At 34.2% G+C, this 14710-nt stretch overlaps 1 protein-coding gene across 4 annotated transcripts in view; it reads right to left on the bottom strand.

The window, feature by feature from the left end:
• The window catches only part of XRN1 (5'-3' exoribonuclease 1), a 103140-nt gene that overhangs the window by 66741 nt on the left and 21689 nt on the right, over positions 1-14710 (bottom strand). For all 4 annotated transcript variants that reach the window (XM_072792415.1, XM_072792416.1, XM_072792418.1 and 1 more), the window contains 5 exons: positions 13510-13576; positions 13199-13304; positions 9549-9638; positions 7259-7415; positions 5447-5566 (listed from right to left, as the gene is read on the bottom strand). In XM_072792415.1, coding sequence (XP_072648516.1) covers positions 5447-5566; positions 7259-7415; positions 9549-9638; positions 13199-13304; positions 13510-13576 — 540 coding nt within the window. The remainder of the gene's footprint in view (positions 1-5446; positions 5567-7258; positions 7416-9548; positions 9639-13198; positions 13305-13509; positions 13577-14710) is intronic.

Raw genomic sequence — 14710 nt, 5'->3', positions numbered from 1 at the left:
ATTCAGGTCTGGAGATACAGAGAAGTAGGCACTAAATACTGAGTGAATTAGACTAGTCTTTTTCTTTTTTATTTAATTAATTAATTTATTTTTAAAGATTTTATTTATTCATGAGAGACACAGAGAGAGAGAGGCAGAGACACAGGCAGAGGGAGGAGCAGGCTCCATGCAGGGAGCCTGATATGGGACTTGATCCCGGGTCTCCAGCATCAGTAGTTTGCATTTGAATGGTGTCAGTTTATGTCCACTTTTCAATTTGACCTAAGGAAGCACTACTAGGTTGAGTGTGCCTAAGTGTTTGAGAAGCCTAAAGTCATTAAGATAAAACCTAACATCAAAAAATCGGAAGCCAAGTAACTTGTGCAGAAGGAATACACAGAAAACTTGGGGTGGTTTGGTTAGAGTATAATTAGGGGAGGGTGTGCATAAGGTAGATTTTTCTGGTTTTCAGAAATTGTAATTTGTTTGATGTGCTATTTCAATTTTTAGTAGCAAATGTGTATGTAGAGGATCTTATTAAAATTGAGACTTATTTGAATAAAAAAAAAAAAGGCAACGCTAAACCACTGAGCCACCCAGGCTGCCCCTAGACTAGTCTTTTTGAAAAAGAATATTCACTAAACATAAAAATACATATTCCCATTAACCAAGCAATCCTGCTTTTAGGAGTCTATCTTAAAAAAACAAAATCTTCTATTACCTAAGATTCCATAAGCAAACAAAAAGAACACACGAATACACAACTAGTTTATCATAGCATTATGTACAGTGGCATAAAACACGAAGATTCACAAGAAGCTGCAAAATATGTACAGTGTTCTCATGTACCCTTCACCCAGCTTTCCCCAATGATAACATCTTACGCAAAGCATCAGTATATTATCAAACCAGGAAACTGACATGAGTACAACACTATTAACTATAGACTTATTCAGATTTCTTTTTTTTTTTTTTTTTTTTTTTTTTTTTTTTTTTTAGACTTATTCAGATTTCACTGATTTTTATATGTGATGTTTTGTGTACAGTGCTATGAAATTTTTATATGTATAGATTCATATAGCTACCACTAAAACTGGAATACAGAACTGTTACATCATCATGAAGAAATTCCTTGTTATCCTCCCCCCCCCTTTTTTTTTAAGATTTTATTTATTTATCTGGGGGAGAGAGAAAGAGAGAGAGAGAAAGAGATAATGAGCAAGGGGGAGGGGCAGAGGGAGAAGCTGACTCCACACTGAGCAGGGAGCCTGATGAGGGGTTTGATTCCAGGATCCTAGGATCATGACCTGAGCTGAAGGCAGACACACTTACCTGACTGAGCCACCCACTCACCCCCTTTGTTATCCCTTTATAATCATACCATATCCCCAACTTTAACACCTAGCAACCACTCCATGTTTTATATCACAGTAATTTTGTCATTTCAAGAATATTATATCTATGAAACAATATAATATATAACCTTCTGAGACTTTTTCACTCACTGACTTTTTTCACTCAATTGAATTGTTTTCATTCAAGTTGTTTATATTCGTAGCTCTTTATATTGCTGAGTAGTATTCTACTACACAGACATACTACAATTTGTTTATATATTCACTCAATTAAAGGGCATTTGAATTTTTTCCAGTTTGGGGTTATTACAAATAAATTGCTCTGGACATTTGTGTGCTTTGTGTGGACATAGTTTTTATTTCTCTAGGGTAAATATCTAAGAGTGTGACTGCTGGGTTGTACAGTAAATGTATATTTAACTTATAAGAAACTGCTGAACTATTTTCCAGAGTGGCCTTTTAGACTTTTAGTCCAATAATTATCTATGCCATTTTTTCAAGATATTTGGAAAAAAGTAGCAAAATCTGGAAAAGATTATAGAATAAAACAGATAATACTATATCATAATTTCTTGATTCTAAGATGCTATTGATTCAATAAGTCAGTACAATAAAATTCCATAATTACTGTTTACTGATAATGGCATTTACTTACATCCTATTTTCTTCTCCAATCTCACATTCAAAGTTTGAGTCTAATTCTTCTTTAAGACACAAAAAGTTTTAAAAATATATGTATATATATTAGGGCTCCTGGGTGGCTCGGTCAGTTAAGCGTCCAACTCTTGATGTTTGCTCAGGTCATGATTTCAGAGTAGTGGGAGTTAGTGCTATGTCAGGCTCCACACTCAATGGGGAGCCTGCCTGAGATTCTCTCCCACTCTATGCCTCTTCTTCCCCAATAAATAAATCTTAAAACACAGAGACACACATATATATACAAATATATACACACATACATATACATATAAATTTTTGTTACTTGGTCCTGTGAATGTATGCATCTTCATAATCTTATAATCTTGAAGATGTTAGCATCTTTAGGATAGACAGGGTAACATTAAGGCAGAATAATGTACTGGATGTTGTGATGTGCTGTGACCCCCATTAGTACTGAAGGTCTTATTTGCCCAGATGCTGAAAGTGCTGCTGGCCTGCAACCCTCCCTCGGCTGTCAGCTATCCCTTCGAAATATCCTTAGGTGAAAAGTTATCTCACACAAGGTCATGCACCCTTCCAAAATGAAGTCTGCATCCAAGACTGACAGATGAAGGATACAAAGTCTCAGGCCCTTTACAGCAACTTAGGGGAACTCTAATGGGCCATTCCACTTCAGAGTGACTTCTGGGGTCAGCCAAGGCCTTTGTGAGACAGCACTGTAGCCCAGCCTATCCTGACCAATCCTGTTTCTTTCCTCTACCCAACATCTTAGAGGGTAGCTTCAAGAAACCAGATCGGCGGGGATCCCTGGGTGGCTCAGTGGTTTGGTGTCTGCCTTTGGCCCAGGGTGCGATCCTGGAGTCCCGGGATCGAGTCCCACATCGGGCTCCTGGCATGGAGCCTGCTTCTCCCTCTGCCTGTGTCTTTGCCTCTCTCTCTGTGTCTATCGTGAATAAATAAATAAAATCTTAAAAAAAAAAAAAAAAAAAAAGAAAGAAAGAAACCAGATCAGGGGCCAAAAGCCTAGGAGAAGACAGACCACAGAGCCACTCCCAGGGAACAGATTTAGGTTCTAATTAGGCTCTAACCAAGGAACAATCTGTGTCACTGGAGTTTAGGGACTTGCTATATGCTGCTTGGTTGGGATTTCAAAATTGTTATGGATCAGTGATTGTGCATCTGCTTCCTGCTTTTTTTTGATAGGAGCTGCTTATTGAGGTTATCCTGTCATGGTCTCTCCATTATAAAATTGGGAATGTTGGGAGTGTTGATAATTTGTTTTTTTTTTAATTCACAGGTCTTTGAGTCAGGGGAGCTGTCCTTGAGGAGCTGCATTTGTGGAGGTTAATTCACATCTAGACTCAATTTAAAGATAAAATTCTAGACTTTGAGCCTGATGTATAATGAGATGAAACTTTTGGGAGAGGTCAGTGTGTTCTGTATTTGGAGATGGAAATAAAAATTAATAAGAGGTGAATAAACATTTGTTTCCTCTACTTCATAATTATGTCAGATTTTTTTTTTTTGAGAGGGCACTTTTTTTGAGGCATAATTTACATTCAGAGCTTTTGGTTCCATTGATTTTTCTCTATTGTTTGTTCATTTTCTATGGATTTCTGTTCCTATCATTATTTCCTTCATTCTGCTTAGTTTGGGTTTAATTTCTCTTGCTTTTTTTTAGCTTCTTGTAGGAAGCTTAGATAATTTATTGTAAACCTTTTTCTTGTTCAGTATAAACAAGTAGAAACTTAAGCATCCCTTGAAGCACTGCTTTAGCATTATCACACAGATTATGTTGTATTTTTATTATTATTTAGATATTTTTGAATTTCCCTTTTAAGTTTTTTTCTCCTTTCAATTCTGACAGCTTTTGCTTTTTGTATCTTGATGAAATGACTTGACTTTTTTTTTTTTTAAGTAATCTGTTTTCAATATGGGGCTCGAAATCACAACCCAAAGATCAAGAGTTACAAGCTCTACGGACTGAGTCAGCCAGGTGTCCCAAACTGACTCGAGTTTTTAATCAATATGAAATATTCCACTTGATCACTGGTAATACTCCTTGTCTTGAAGTCTATTTTGTCTAATATTAGTAAAACCACTCTAGCTTTCTTATAATTAGCATATCTATAAGTTTTGATGCACAAAATGAAGAGAATAGTTAAACCTCATTAATAAAAGATTAGTGGTGATTAAAACCCATTGCTCATTCATTAACTTATGTGAAACCTCTGATTAAGAATATATGTGTATAGGGGTGCCTGGGTGGCTCAGTGGTTGAGCATCTGCCTGTGGCTCAGGTCATGATCCCAGGGTCCTGGGATCGAGTCCTGCATTAGGCTCCCTGCAGGAGCCTGCTTCTCCCTCTGCGTATTTCTCTGCTTCTCTCTTTTGTCTCTCATGAATAAATAAAATCTTTAAAAAAAAAAAAGAGAGAGAATACATGTGTACAAATAAAAAGACATTCAACATCACTCATCATCAGAGAAATACAAATCAAATTACAATGAAAGGTGCCTGGGTGGCTCTACAATGGCTACAAATTGGCTACAAAATGGCTACAACTACAATGGCTAAAATTGCTGGCAAGGATGTGGAGACAGGGGAATACTCTTGGACACTGTTGGTGAGAATGCAAATTGATGCAGCCATTCTGGATAAAAGTATGAAGTTAAAAATAGAACTACCCTATGACCTAGTAGTAAATACATTTAGGTATTTACCTAAAGGATATAATAATATTAATTCAGAGGGATAAATGCACTCCAATGTTTATAGCAGCATTATCAACACTAGCCAAACTAAGAGCCCAAATGTTCATCAGCTGATGAATGGATAAAGAATATGTGGTGTATATATATAAATATATATATGGGTGTGTGTGTGTGTGTATATATATATGGGTGTATATATATGGTATATATATGGGTGTGTATGTATATATTTATATATATGGGTGTGTGTGTATATATATATGGTATATATATGTGATATACAATATATGCACATATGTGTGTATATATGGTTTGTGCTCAGGCAATAAAAAAAACAATGAAATCTTGCCATTGCAATGATGTGGATGGAGGTAGAGTATTATACTGAATAAGTAAGTGAGAGAAAGAAAAATACCATATGGTTTCACTCATATATGGACTTTAAGAAACAAGTGAACATAGGGGAAAAAAAAGAGGCAAACCAAGAAAAAGACTCTTAACTATAGAGAACAAACTGATGGTTACTGGGAAGAAGGTGGGCAGGGTGTCAGATTAAACAGGTGATGAGGATTAAGGAGGACAAGTGTTGTGATGAGCATTGGGTATCATAAGTAATGAATCACTAAATTCTACACCTGTTAACTAATATCACACTAAATGTTAACTAACTGGAATATAAATAAAAACTTGGAAGAAAAAAAGAATATATGTGTGTATATGACTATTTCATGTACTGACCTCATCAATAAAAGGTATTAGTACCACAGCTTCCCATTCCTGTTGTTTCCCATTTAGGTCAGTTTTAAAATCAGGTGGATAATATTCTATAATTGGTGAGTCTTCACTGGTCATCAAGTGCTATGGAAAGATAAAAGAGTAATAGAAATATAAGAACTAACATCAATATAACTTTCTGTTAATATATTTACAATATTTACTTTTGTTACAGTTTAAAATTCCTAAGTAAAATTAAATTTTTACAACTTAGAAATGTTGCAATATCCTGGCTATATTTTGATTTTCAACTATGAGACTTCTAATTTCACTGCTACTCATCACTTTCCCATTGCAGTGATCAAATTATGTAGCAAAACCATCTGAATTTCACCTCTGAATTTCAACTTTGCCATTTCTTTTATCGTCTTATCACTCTATAAAGTCCACTTATATTCTGTTCACAGGCCTCCAAGAGTCCTCCATTTTTAACCTTAAAAGGCAGTACTTTTGTGTCCTAATCAATTGATTTTGTTAAGTAATATAAGAACTGTATCTAAGATAAGTTAAAAAGAAAAAAATCCTAGAATCAAGAATCTCTTCACCACTAATAGCAAAGATGAAGGGTCCAATAAGATATGTTTTTTATTAGAGATTTTATAACAGAGATAGATGAAGAAAACATAAGGATTTCTAGGAAATAATATGAAAAGATTATGGTATAACATTTTTTTAAAGAAATAAAACAGTGTATTTCTCAGGGTAATACTAAAAATATTTAATACCCAGTATCGCATGGGCACAGAATAATTAAACGGATGTTGCTGTCACTTGCATGATTAAACTGGTCAGGAGTTGTTATCAATCCTTACTATATCTGAAAGATGGAGGAAAAAGCATCAAAGAAACTCAAGAGGAAACGGAGGCCAGAGGGCCAAGATTAAATAGATTAAGTTTTAGAAGAAAGAAGAATGGGGACACGCTTGGGTGGCTCAGGGGTTAGGCGTCTGCCTTTGGCTAAGGGTGTGATCCTGGGGACCGGGATCAAGTCCCACATCAGGCTCCTTGTGGGGATCCTGCTTCTCCCTCTGTCTGTATCTCTGCCTCTCTCTCTCTGTGTCTCTTATGAATAAATAAATAAAATCTTAAAAAAAAAAGGAGCCTGATACTGTTCAAACAGCAAAGGTATGTGTGCGTATACTCTAATTCTTGGGACAAGACCACAGTATTAGAAGAAATAAATGAAATTTGCCTTCAGAATCAGCTTAGTAGGCCTAGATTAACTTTGGTGACACAATCATCCCTGAAATATCTTCCTCCTGTTATACAAAATATCTTAACCAGAGACAAGCTTTTCATTCTACAGTTTGATAAAAGAAATGCTTAAAACCTAAATATTAATTGAAATAATACTTTTGTTGAGATGAATGACTCAGAAGGACATCCCTATTCTAACAGGGAGAAGGTAAAAGAACAGAATGAATCCAAAATTGTTTGAACAAAGTAAATGGCTTCAGATTTTACCTGTCATAGTTCACTTTCATCACTGTAGAGACACTTAAAAATGTGCTTAAAGGTGCTGAAAAGAAAGAAGCTATGCTCTGAATGACTTTTGGAGTTTGTTTTTGCATTTTTAAAACAAAGCTAACTTCATTTTAAATCACTTTTAAATCACAGGGTTACTTCTCGAGTAACTTCTGTGAGAAATACTAAATTTGACACTGAAAATAAATATTATTTAGCCATTAAAGTAATTTGGGTATTACATTTCTAGGCTTAAATGAGGAGCTCCTAAGTATCAAAAAGGACATAAAAACATTTAATTTTAAAACCTACCTGGTAGCATGTAGGAAGTAAATTTTTGCTAGCTGCTGGAAGTACAGCAAGAAGCTGTTCAAATGGCTTAAAAGGTTTTCCTAGCTCAAAATGGATTTTGAGTGTACTGATGTTGCGGATATCAGATAGGAAAGGTGCATAATGGTAGGGATAATACCTATAAAACAAAACTGAGTTTTAAACAGTTGGCAACTTTATGAAACAGGTCAGTATTAAATATACACTTTTCCTTATTTAACAACACAGCAATAACTCTAAAGAAAACAATCACTCATAATTCTACCACTTAATTTAAGAGATCAGCAGTGCTAGCATATTTAGATAATATGATAGTAACTGTTGTATTTCCTTAACTTTTAAAGTATAAGTTCACATTTCCAAAACTGGGATGTATATGTAATTGAAGAATATACACACACACATAGCTGTATATATATAAAATGTATGTGTATATATATGTATGTATTTTATATAAAATATGTTTATATATATACATATTATAAATATGAATAAACATATATATACATATAATAACATAAATAAACATATATATATATATATATATATATATATATATATATATAAAATACAATGGTTCTTTTAACTTCCAAGATACCGAGAGTAAATCTTCCAATCAATAGCTTCTTAGAATGAAGTAATGAGGTGGTCAGAAGACCTTCAGTTAGCACACATGAGCTGGAGCCTCTCTCAAGAGGACAGAGAGAAGAGTGAGTTCGAGTTCATGTGGCTGTTACTAGTCAGCTCTAAGAAATTTTATATCTCTGATTTGGTATATATATTACTGTATTTGTGAGAAGATTAAACCATTTATCAATGATATACATTATGTTTGTTTTTAATGCTCCATCTTTAACTATAGGTATACTTATTTTTTACAAAGCTTTAAACATACAATTTTTAAAATTTTTCAGTGTTTTTACTGTTTGACTAAAGATGCTAAAAAATAATTTTTCCCCACAATTATGACATACTTCAAAAGAATGAGAAAGTTTAGGAGGTAGGATGGCATTTAGAATGGAAAATGTATATAGGCTTTGAAATCAGTCTTAGATTTATTCTTGAGTGTATAACTTTAGAAAGATTACTTTCTAGGGTGCCTGGGTGGTTCAGCTGGTTATGTGTCTGACTCTTGATTTTGGCTCAGGTTATGATCTCAGGGTTGGAAGATCGAGCCCTGTGTTGGGCTCCATTCTGGGCATGGAGTATACTTAAGATTTTCTCTCTCCCTCTTCCTCTCCCCCTCCATCCCATTCTCTCTCTCAAAACAATAACAAAAACAAAGAAGGAAAGAAAGAAAGAAATATTACTTTCTAAAGTAATAAAGATAACTGAGCCTTATCTATAAAAGTCAGACAATACTTACTTTATAGTGGTGAGGATTATATGAGAACATGCTTTTCAAGTGCCTGGCCTTAATGCATGATACATAATAAGAATAGTTTACACTCACCCTATTAAGAAATGGCAAATCAAGGATTTTTGTTATTAGAATGCTCTTCAGAGATGCCCTGAGAATTAGGTTAGTTATTACAGAGATTTTTAAAAAGATTATTATTAAGTGAAATCAAATGATATAATTTGCACTGATTTGTTTTATTGTATGGTGCTTTAAAAGAAAGTCTAAGCAAAGGTGCTATCAAAACAAAACAAAACAAAACAAAACAAAATGATCTCATTACTTAAAAAGTCTCTATTTTTCCCTGCATCATTTTTTGGTTTCTTGTTTTTCTATTTTGGTGGGTGGTTTGGAAATACAGATGGAACTTGCTGGAATAGGAAAAATGAGAGAAATGGAAAATTATTACTATTTCTAGGAAAAGCAAATAATTCCTTTCTTCTTTTTTTTCACCCCTCCCAGTCTAACATTCAATTACTCCTTCTTTAATTACTCTTAATAGAAAAATTTTTTCAAACACACAATAATGTAGCAAAGAATATAATGAACAACCTTATGTAACCATCACTCAGCCCCAATTATTATTGAGACTTTGTCACAGTCATTCATCATGATAAAGAATTTTAAATCCTTAACTTTCACTATTGACCATCTGCTAGGGTTGGAAGAGTCTTTGTTACACAAAGGTCTTTAAAAAATATTTTCATATAAGAAAAGATTACCTATATTTCATTTACATTTGGCTGTATATATCTTTTTAAAAATGCCACCATAAATAGAAATAAAGAGAAAAGAGAATCCCAAGAGATTATAGAACGAACCATCATTTAAAAAAAAAAAAATCAAAACTTTAATTTTGTTTGTATTCCTCACCAGCTCCAGGACTGAACTCCATGATAGTAATAGTGCAAAATCCACTGTATTGCCTGAACATAACATGCAGCTTGATCAGCCAGAAAGTCGCTGGAAATAGAATATTTTTATTATAATGTTAATTTTTGAAGACAGGCCAAGTTGTCTTTAGAGCATGATATTTACACACTCTGCATCTTATGTTTTATATAATCAATGAATAAGCTAAAATTTATAATCATAAAAATTCCAAAATATTATTTAAAACAAAATTCCATCCTGTCAGATTAAAGGTTTGTCTTATAGTTTTATTACATCAACTATCAGAATACTTAAATCTACCGTGCGTATTTATTCAGTCAATATACTATGCCTGTGATTTAAAGTTTGAGGATTTGGCCAATGTAGAGTAGTAGAGTGGTACTACCACTTTCCTAAGTAGTCAGAGTGTAATGGAAGACAGGAATGGGAAACTTTATCTGGAAGGATGCCTGAGAGAATCACAGGAGAAATCAGGAAGATCATAGAATCTGGTTGTTTGTTTTAAGAATCTGGTTATTGCAGCTAGAACATGCTTTGAAAGATTAGAAGGACAATATTCCTTCTAATCCTTTCTTTGTCAAAGATCACTATTTAAGGTAAAATACATCTATAACACACACACACACACACACACACACACACACACGAGACTTGGGCTAAAGCCAAAAAGTAGTCATAAACCTGTTAGTATCTGTTACTAAAATTCAGGTAGAGATGGCATTTAGAAATTTCATATCTCAATATTTCTGGGAGGTATACTTTTGAAAATGAAACATTAATTTTTCATTAATTTTTTTCTCATTATTGAAAAATCTAGAAAATGAGGAAAAGCATTTTTATCACCTTACAGCAATCACTATTACATTTTGATAGGTTTCTTTTCAGACTGTTTTCATGCCCAAGTTGTTTTTTTATGTTTAATATTAATGAGAGTATACAGTATACATGATTTTGTGTCCTGCTTTTGAAATTTGTTCTTAATAATATACTGTAAGTATCTTTCCATATTGTTATGAACTTTTTATAAGTACCAGTTTAGTAGTTCTATGGATTCTGAAGACAGTGTTATGGTAAGATGGTTACTATGAAAAAGAAGTGGACATGATTGTAAGGACATGTAGATCATTTCTAATTTTGTACTGTTATAAAAAACTTTTTAATAAACATATTTGTGTATAAGGATCTTCTGTGTTTAAGTTTATATTTTTAAGATAGATTAATGATTAGAATTACTGAGTCAAAGGGATAAATATTTTAAAGACTTTTGGATACGTACTTTCCAAAATAATGTTACCAATTTATATTTTCACCAATAATTTGGGAAGAATATTACCATTCCTTTTAGGCCAATACTGAATATAACAATTTTAAGAGATTTACTTATTTGCCAGGCAAGCAAATGGTATCACGTTTTCATAAATCCACATATTTTAATATATAAAAGGGAAGGGAAACAGATTTATTAGCTATCAAATTAAGCATTTAGTGCCAATAACAGATATTACAGCTCTATATAACTGTAATCAAGGAAATAAAAAGTCTAGGGAATAAAGGATCAAAAGCATAACTATTTCAAATATTTTGTTTCTCAAGTCTCAAAAGTCTTACATGCTAATGATACGTGACAAAGCTTCAAATGAGCTGGTGAATTGTACTAGAATTCCTACACCTCTAGTTCCTGGAAGTCAGTCAGTATGAATACAGACCGGGAATACTATGTTTAGACTAGACTAGAAGGCAGTCTGAGAGTACATAAGCAATATCTGAAGGCTTTGGTCTATCTCTGGGCAGACTCTAGAAAAGATCTAATATTTAGTGCTTTATTATATCAAAAAAAGGTAAAAATTATAGTATAGAAAATATCTAAGTATAATATTTAAGCATGTGAAAGGGTACATAGCATTCCATGAAATTCTTATCTCACTTATAGAGAAGCAGCCTCATCTAGTGGTTAAGAATATTAACTGGGGGTGTCTAGTTGGCTCAGGCAGTAGAGCATGTCACTCTTGATCTTAAGGTCATGAGTGTGAGCCCCATGTTAGGTGTAGAGATTACTTAAAAAAATATATAAACTGAAAAAAAAAAAAAAGAGAAAGTATTAACTCTGAAGTCAGACTGCCTATGTTCAATTCTGGTTCTGCCACTCATTGACTATGTCACCTTGGGCAAGTCACTTGAATCCTTGGGGCACCTGGCTGGCTCAGTTGGTAAAGCACATGGCTCTTAATCTCGGGGTTGTAAGTTCAGGCCCTAGGTTGTGTGTAGAGATTACTTAAAAATAACATCTTAAAAAAAAAAGCCTCTCGATTCCTTAATTCCTTCTATTATAAAATAATAATTTACTTATCTTAAAGAATTGTGAGAATTAAATTAGTCAATATTTTTAAAATGCTTAGAATAGCACTTAGCCCTTGATAAACATTTTATAAGATTTTGTTAATTAAGTAAAATACAAACTTATGTAGTTCATACTGTGGGCTGCAGTTTAAAAGTATGAGAGCTACCATTCTAGAGGTCAAGTTCTTTTTTTTTTTTTTTTTAATTTTTATTTATTTATGATAGTTACAGAGAGAGAAAGAGAGAGAGGCAGAGACATAGGCAGAGGGAGAAGCAGGCTCCACGCACTGGGAGCCTGATGTGGGATTCGATCCCGGGTCTCCAGGATCGCGCCCTGGGCCAAAGGCAGGCGCCAAACCGCTGCGCCACCCAGGGATCCCTAGAGGTCAAGTTCTTAAGGAACTTTTGGACTAGATATGAACCTGAGGCTTAGCCAGGTAGCCTTTAGGATAAGTTTGATGTGAGTCCAGAAAATGGAAAACAAACAAACAAAAATAACCATTTTCTACTTGCCAACTTTTTATCACAGGAATCTAACACGTCTGTTAACATTACCTTCTTCAAAACCATAGCAGTTGAAAGGCTGACATTATGATAAATAAAATCTAATTTTTTAGGGGAATCCCTGGGTCGCTCAGTGATTTAGCGCCTGCCTTTGGCCCAGGGCGTGGTCCTGGAGTCCCCAGATGGAGTCCTGCATTGGGCTATCTGCATGGAGCTTTCTTCTCCCTCGGCCTGTGTCTCTGCTCTCTCTCTCTCTGTGTGTCTCTCATGAATAAAAAAATAAAATCTTAAAAAAAAATCTAACTTTTTAGATTTTAAAATTAGATTTAAATCTAATTTTAGGGGATCCCTGGGTGGCTCAGCAGTTTAGTGCCTGCCTTCGGCCCAGGGTGTGGTCCTGGAGTCCCAGGATCGAGTCCCACATCGGGCTCCCTGGATGGAGTCTGCTTCTCCCTCTGCCTGTGTCTCTGCTTCTCTCTCTGTCTCTGTCTCTCATGAATAAATAAATAAAATCTTAAAAAAAAAAAATCTAATTTTAGATTTAAATCTAAAAAATCTATTTTTTTCTATTTTAAAGTAAAAGCAGAATGCCTGGGTAGCTCAGCAGTTAAGCGTCTGTCTTCGGCTCAGGGCATGATCCTGGAGTCCCAGAATTGAGTCCCACATCAGGCTCCCTTCATGGAGCCTGCTTCTCTCTCTGCCTATGTCTCTGCCTCTCTCTGTCTCTCATGAATAAATAAACAAAATCTTTAAAAATAAAAAAGTTAAAGCATTGGTTAAAAACGTACTCAGATACTACATCAACTCCCATCTTCGTCATGTAGTATGTTCTTTTATATTGTCTAAACTCAGTTTCAAACAGGTCATCATCTTCAGTCTCATCTTCTAAATTATCTGGAAAAAAGGTCAGAAAGTGGCTGACAATTACAAATATTTTGTTTTTCCACCTATCTCTTTGATAAATACATATCAAAGCAGATGCTTATAAACTAACACAGAAATCTGTTCCATCTAATATTATTAAATCAGTGCTTACTAAGGAAAGATACAATGACTATTCTGTCAAAAAAATAACACAACGAATAGAGTTTGTACTCACCCTTAGAAGTTACCACTTCTTCTCCATTTTTGTCTAAAGCAGCCCAACATATGGCATTTTCCTGGCCCTACAAAAATTATAAATCAATATAAAATTAATGCAAAGATACATTTCAAAGTAAGACATTGAACTGGGATATTTAAAAAATACTACAAAGGACTGAATGATCCTTAAGTGACAACACTGTAAAAGTTCATTCAAAAAATAATCCTCAAGTACTGTATAAATGTTTTCGGTTTTGTAGCACTTCTTTTCTAAATCTTTATTATGCAGAACTTAACATTTAGGCTGCTCTAAAATATGTAATAGGTATTTCTCATCTATTGTGTTAATATAATCTATTTGTTCATGATTGAATCCAAAGGTTACAAACATTACATGTTTTCTATTCTCTACTTCTAAATTTTTTCTCTCATGCAATGCATTTGCTTTTCTATATTTATCCCATCTCATCACATTCTTTATATCCTGCCCATCTGCTTTTCCTCCCTTGTGATCTCAACTTTTCTTTCCTCTATTTTCTGATTGCCTATCTATCGACAGTGACTTAGTTCTTCCTACTCCCTTATCCCCATTTCCCTTTGTTCATCCAAACTAGGGTCTTTGCTAACTTCCTGTGCTTCGGCTCTTCCTCTAGTTTCCCTCATTTTGCCAGTATCTCTAACAGTAACTACATATGCCTGAAGACTTGTGAAGCTTAAGGACTGGGCTAAGACGGGTGGAGCCAGGGATTACTGATGTGTAAGTTTTGTGAGTAAAGTATAGATTCCTAAAAAGTTGCTGAGCCTGTTTCTATAAGAGAAAAAACAAAGAAGAATGTAGACGGACTGCTCCTTAGTTTCACTGAGAAAAACTAATCAATTAGAAGGACTACTCTAATGAAAATCAGCATAAATGCCCTTCATGGAGCAAGAGTTACTAGCTTTGAACCTAAAAAGAACCAATATAGCAAGGAGAGTATAGAAAATTCCTCAATTTTATCTGAACCCAATAATTACAAATAAGCTGAGGAAAATTTCAGAAAAGGTCTATTTCCCAAGTTAACACATACAAGACATTCTTTAGAGCTCATTAGTGATATTTCGTAGGGTACTAGCATATTCTGATTCTACTATTTATTTATTGAGCACCTAGCATTTATTAGCTATTGTGCTATTACTTACTCTTAAACTAGCCTATAGCTGTATTTCATAAATGACTT

This window comes from Canis lupus, chromosome 22 (genome assembly GCF_048164855.1).
Source record: "Canis lupus baileyi chromosome 22, mCanLup2.hap1, whole genome shotgun sequence".
Taxonomy (NCBI): Eukaryota; Metazoa; Chordata; class Mammalia; order Carnivora; family Canidae; genus Canis; species Canis lupus.
This window is presented reverse-complemented; position numbering and strand designations above follow the sequence as displayed.